At 44.0% G+C, this 6,063-nt stretch overlaps 1 protein-coding gene across 1 annotated transcript in view; it reads right to left on the bottom strand.

Annotated features, from left to right (window-relative positions):
* Positions 1 to 269: 269 nt before the first annotated feature.
* LOC109292854 (ficolin-1-like) overlaps positions 270 to 6,063 on the bottom strand; it is a 14,840-nt gene continuing 9,046 nt past the window's right edge. Inside the window, exons 5-9 of the mRNA XM_019510462.1 lie at positions 5,581 to 5,616; positions 4,858 to 4,985; positions 2,951 to 3,080; positions 2,059 to 2,193; positions 270 to 1,046 (exon numbers count right to left, since the gene is read on the bottom strand). Of these exons, the coding sequence (XP_019366007.1) occupies positions 799 to 1,046; positions 2,059 to 2,193; positions 2,951 to 3,080; positions 4,858 to 4,985; positions 5,581 to 5,616 (677 nt within the window). The 3' untranslated portion in view covers positions 270 to 798. The remainder of the gene's footprint in view (positions 1,047 to 2,058; positions 2,194 to 2,950; positions 3,081 to 4,857; positions 4,986 to 5,580; positions 5,617 to 6,063) is intronic.

Here is a 6,063-nt window from a genome sequence, read left to right as displayed (position 1 = left end):
AAAGTTTGCAGATTTACTGCAAATTTACTGATGGTATTTGCTGCATCATGTTTGTTTCTGCTGCTGTCATTATTTTTTCTTTTCTCTCTTTTCCTAAGATTTACTTTTAACATAAACCCCATATCCCCCCACCGCCACTGGTCTCTTGGGTGGTCCCCACTCGCCGCTGACACTGCCGCCCACAAATGGTACCCCCCGTCTCAGGAGACACCACTTATTCATGGTTTGTGCTGAACACTTTGAAAAAAAAGATTGCAATGGATACTAAAGTTGTTTATGGAAAACATATATTTCAGGTAGAAGGTAGTAAAGTCAGCAAACATTCAAGTACAAGAGGTTTGTTTGAGCCCTTATAAATTTAAGATTTTTGCAACAGCAGTTTTTTGTTTTTCAGCTCTTCCTAGTGTTTGCCTAATATGCCAGTTGAACTCATGTCCCCTTGTTGACCTGAGTGGCTGGTGCACAAAGAGAACAGGTCATGTCTTACAGCTAAAGTTTGCTCCTTTTTCTCAGCAGGGACTGGTTGTGGCCATGGTGCCAAAGGTCACGGAGCTCTATCCCCAGGGATGTCTCTAGTAAACAAATGGTTGAAAGCGTCATCTAGATCTAAACTTCCACTGAGATATAGATAGAAGAAAGACAAGCTGAAGTTTTTAAAAAGAATTGATCTTAATAGATATCTCCAGCTAAGTATGCAGTAGTCTAGGTGATTGCTGCAATGTAAAGGCTAGGTATATTGGTCCTCCCATCTGGCTATACAGACCTAAATATAATTAGTGCATCTGCCTTCTTGACTGGCTATACAGGCCTAAATTTCATCTCTGACAGCTTGTAGGAGTACTTGTACCCTTTGCCCGTGTTCCAGTTTATGCCATCTGCATAGCTGTCATGGGCTCCCTTCAAGTACAATCCATTCAGGTTAGATAAGTGACATTCCTTATACCACCAGGCCCCTTTATAGGATATTGAACAGTTCCCAGAATACAGGTCATTGTCACGATCCTTGGTTGAAAACGCCATGTCCTTATGGTAGGACAATGAGTCCCCTGTGGAAAAAGGAGCTTATTTATTCCATGGCTTAAAAAACCTACATTTCAGGTTCCCCAATCCCAGCCTGCAGTGGGGAAATCTCAGTTAGTAAGTCTCTCTTCAAGGGCAAACAAAAACTCTGTGGGACACAGAAGAGAGGCTGCAGATACATTAGGCCTTGGAGGAGGAGAAGCATTGACTGGGCCACTTCTGACACTCTGCACTAGTGTAAATAAGTTACAGAACAATCCCTTGGGGTAGGTGGACCAAGTCTAGGGGTACTGTGCTCAGCTTGTCCCATTGTGACAACGTGAAGTGAGCACAAGTCATCCCCAGCAGTTTGTCTACAAGCCTGTGGAGGACATGCAGTGGGTCCACACATTGTGCAGCAGACTCTGTCCGTAAGTGACTGTTTTCCTGCCTCCAAGAAGCAGAAGTTCAGAGGCCAGGTTTGTCTGAGAAGGGCTGGCCCATCCACATGATGGCCTGTGCTGCTCGTCACATACATTTGATATTTCTCTGGGTGGTATCAAGTCTCTCACAGCTTCCAGGGCCTCTGCTACAGAGCTGAGACTACAACCTGGGAGTCCTGGAACAGGCTTCCAGACTCTGTGCTCAGGAACAGACTACATGGTGGAGGCACCCAGAGAAGACAGATGCTGGGAGCACTGGCAACTCCGTGAAATTTCATGGAACAGCTTTAGCATCAGCAGAGCATATTTCTTTAGCAAACCCAATGTTTTAGTGACCCCAAAACAAAGTTTCCAGAATTTTTGGTTTGGTGGTAACTTCTAAGAACAATACCACCTTATAACTATATTCAGCTAGCCTCCATGTATAGAGACACTGGCACGGGGCAGTTATTACTGCAGTATCACATATGTAACCTTCACCTCTCCCCCAGTGTATAGCAATGTATCTGATAAAAATTTCATGTTGAAAATGGGGTGGGGTTTATATCAAGTACTTTTTTTTGGCTTTTTGCATCGTCCATCATCTGCAAGAAGACAGGGCATGCTCAGAACCCACCTGCAGTGCCACCAACAAATTCACCAAGAATCAGCTTGTATTTCTCATTCTCTCCAGCAATTCTGAAGGAGCTGTATTTGGCAAATTGATGATTGTTGTCAAAATCTCTGAGATCAATGCGAAGCTCATTTGTCCCTTTGGGAAAAAGATTTTGAAACAGTGTTTGGCATCTGCATTAGCATTTGTTGTTATGAAGCTTGACTCTTTTTAAAGGGATGTCTATAGGACTCAGACAGGAATCTGAGCACTGAACAGATGAAGTGCCTGTCCTGCCCCCAAGAGTATTCAATCTAAGTGTTAGATGAGAAGCAACAGGCATCAGAGGCAACAAAACTAGTATCACATGGTAACCATGAGATGATTAAGATTAGCATAATTTGAAACAGTGACAGTGCAATGTGAGCTCTTTTTTATCTGTGCCGTGGGCATCTGCACCTGGGCTGTGTTCACAGGTTTTAAGGTCAATAGAGAGGGTACAAAAGACAATATCATTCAGTGATTCCTACATTTTGCTGGAAACTTTTATGAAACTAGTTTCCATCCACCAGCCTGGATCCCCAGGAGCCAAAGTGCCCTTTATGAAATGCTTCATGAAGGGAGGATAGAATAATATTACAAATTATCTGCAGCTGCCTTTACTTTCCTTCCATGAGTAGCCACTAGGGGACAAATGGTTCTCTGTGAATCATTACTGAAGGCAGCCCTGTGTTATCTGTTGTGTTAGCTTTGTTTGACATGACTGTGTTGCAAGGCATAAGCAGCTGTGCAAAAGCAGAGCCTCCACTACCAGTCCATACCGCTCTATCTTCTGTACTCAAGGGAAAATAATAGGAACTAGATTGGTGAAGAAGGGTCTTATAAACTAAATTAAAAAAATCAGTATGGTCTTTACCAAGAGATGTTAACAGATGGATATTGTCATTCCCCAGCCAGAATTCAGACAGTTGACTGCCAAAACCTTGTTTGTACAAATTCCAATCACGGAAAAAATCCACTAAGCCATCCACTCGTTTCTGGAAAACCTGTGGGGAAACGCATCGTTTTCAATAACAAATCTCACATTGTCTTTAATGCTATCCAGAGCAGGAAAATGGATAGGGACTGTGGCAGGGCCAGGGTTGAGTGGTGCTGTAGCACATACGTGCTGACTTTGTTTTTTGCCAGTGGGTGCTTGCAGGAGTAAAAAAATAAAACAACCATAAAACCAACAAAAATCTGACAAAGCGGTGCCAAGCCCCATGCATGCTTAGAATAGGCAGCACATTACTTTAAATCAGCTAAAGCCAATTCAATTCATAAAGACTGGGCGTTTTAGTGGTGCTTTTTGGTGCTTTTATGCAACAGCTGATTGAATCAGCTTTAGCTAAAAGCACCGATAGTCCTGCTGAGGCACCAGATCTTTACAGATGCTGCAGAGCCAGGTTGAAGTAATACACCGATTCTTCTGGTAAAGCGTGTTTTGGGTTTTTGTTTTTTTTTAAATGCCTACAGGCATGGCTCCCCAGGTGCCGAGCACCTGCTAATTTTTTTCAGTGCGTGCTTGAGCTCCACAGCATCCATGGAGTTGGTGTCTATGCTGAAATGCCCTCTTGGGATCACCCAGCTCCTACCTCCTCTACTCACTTGGGCCTGTCCTTCTTGGCCGTCTGCCATGCCTTGATGTTGTTTGGAAGAAAGAGGTTAGGAGGCTGCCAAGTCATCCTCTACTGGTGTCTTCAGATACCAGATGCCTTCTGAGCTGTGTTCATGGTCTCTCGCCTCCCCTATAGCCATGCCCATGTCTTGCAGGTGTTACTGGTCATTATCACAGTAAAGCTGTTTACACCACTCACTATATGGACCTTCAGGCCTCAGAGTCCTGTAGGAAACTCAGCCCTCCTGGTCCTGGCTCCTTTCATCTAGCTGAGCTCTCTTGCCTTAGGCCCCCTGCCTAGGGCCTTGGCTTCTGGGCCCAGCCCTCTAGGTTGTCACTGGCCCGGGTTGTTTATGGCTCTGGCAGGGTCCATGCCTCCGTGCCTTTCTTTTCACTAATATCCCTGCCCCCTAAGGGGGTTCAAAGCTTGGTGTACCCCTCAAGGCACCCCACCCCACCACATGGCCTCTTTTTCTCTCCTTTTGTAGCTATGCCTAGTCCTCCGGTTTTATTCAGAACATAAATGCAAGCTGCTGCTTCAAACCAAACTTCTCCTATCCTGGGTAAACAAACATAAAAAACAAAGCTATTGCTGGAAACAAATACCTTCCACCACTGTGCATGAATGCCAGAGCCATCTTCCCCTGAGTTTGTGCCAGCCTGTCCAAAGTGTCCCGGCTCCTGCCAGGCTTCTCGAGTGGCCGCTTTCTCTCTCTCTGCAGATCTCAGTTCCCAGCAAGCCCCTACCTCCCAGGCATCCCCCTTATATATCCTCCAGGTGCCCCCTTATTTGAGTCAGGTGAGTCATTGGCTCACACAAGTGTTTTCTCTTAGGGCTAATGAGCTGCTTGGTCCTCCCTGCTGCCCCTTAAGACATATCTCGTTTGCTTGTGTTGCAAACTAGTCAGCTGCATTTGTCCCTTTTCAGTAACGGGAGCCTCTGGCTCCCTGTGACAGGACCCATAAATTATTTGCTCACACATTAAGTAGGGTTGACTTGCTCTTATCTGGAAGCTTGTTCCCCACTATGAGGAATACTACTAGGTTTGTTATTCATGAGCTTTGTTTTAGGACTTATTTATCGTATTGTAAGTGCTATTCACTAAGTTTTATAGCATTTACAGTAACATGTCTGACAAGGTTCATTATTCTTATTTCTTACTTACAATCCATCCTCCACCATCTGTGTCCATGTCACACAATACAGTCAGGGGATTACAGTGCTGAGGATAAATGGTATACCAGCCACTTAAAAGCTTTCCTCTGGCTAACAGCTCCTTGCAGTTTCTTGCCCCTGGACAAGGAAGGAATTTCACACATAAATAAGTTATACAACACTCTTTTGGGCAGAAGACCTATAGACTGATCCGAGTTATGCTGAAGGAGGAACCAGGCCTGACCCAGACTGAAGGTGGGGGAGGGGATTCCCTTCTCCTCACTTCTTCTTCCAACCCCATAGATCATCCAGACCTGAGAGTCTGTCCCAGTCCATCTTAAGTAGTCATGGAGGTGAACACTACCACTAGAGGTGCCTGTGAAGCCATCTCAAAGAGTGCAGGTTGAAAAGGCATCTAGTTATGAACAATAAATGATGCCATGCAACTTTGGGTGAGCAATCAGAGGAAATACCAAATACTCACAGGAAACAGTTTGCAAGTGAACCTATTAGCTGAAATGTGTCTGCTCAAGAGAGTCTTTGACCAGCTGTTAGTAGCAAACTGAGTAGTAGAAAATAAAAATATTCTTTTGCATGTAATTTGCAAAGAGAGAAAGGGCTAAGTTACCACTTTGTTCAATGAAAGTTGTTTGTCCAGCTTTAATGGGATCTCAGGACTGGATTCCCTGGAGAGCCTGGGGTGGTGGTGTTAATGATTCCAAGAGGTACTCACCTGCTGTGCACTGTATATTGTCCAGCTCTTCTTTCCCTGATCATGAAAAGAAACCATATGGAAGTGAAATGAAACCAGAAAATCTTGTCAGCAGTGAAAGTAGAAATACGAAAGTATAGGGTAATCTGAAAATACAGGTTTGCCAAGTATTTTTTAAAGTTCTGGCTGTAAAATTTGTTCCCAAGATAAGAGAGGGCCCAATTTAGCAAAACACGTAAATACACATATAATTTACAGTGTATGCTAGTGCCCCAATCTCCTAATTCCAGTATGTGCTAGAATTAAAGCATATACATGTTCTCAAACTATTTCCTAAGTAAGGACAGATCTTTTGCACCAGAGAATTGGCACTGTATTGTTTGAGACAGGGTCGTTGTCTTACACATGGTGTCACTTCCATTCTAAGGACAGATTTCAAAGGACAGACTAAAAATTCAAGCACCTTCAGTCATATTTAGTATGAATATAAGGGGGTATAGACCA

This window comes from Gavialis gangeticus, unplaced genomic scaffold (genome assembly GCF_001723915.1).
Source record: "Gavialis gangeticus isolate Ggan-Ray unplaced genomic scaffold, GavGan_comp1, whole genome shotgun sequence".
Taxonomy (NCBI): Eukaryota; Metazoa; Chordata; order Crocodylia; family Gavialidae; genus Gavialis; species Gavialis gangeticus.
Note: the sequence above shows the minus strand (reverse complement) of the source record. Positions and strands in the feature narration are given on the sequence as shown.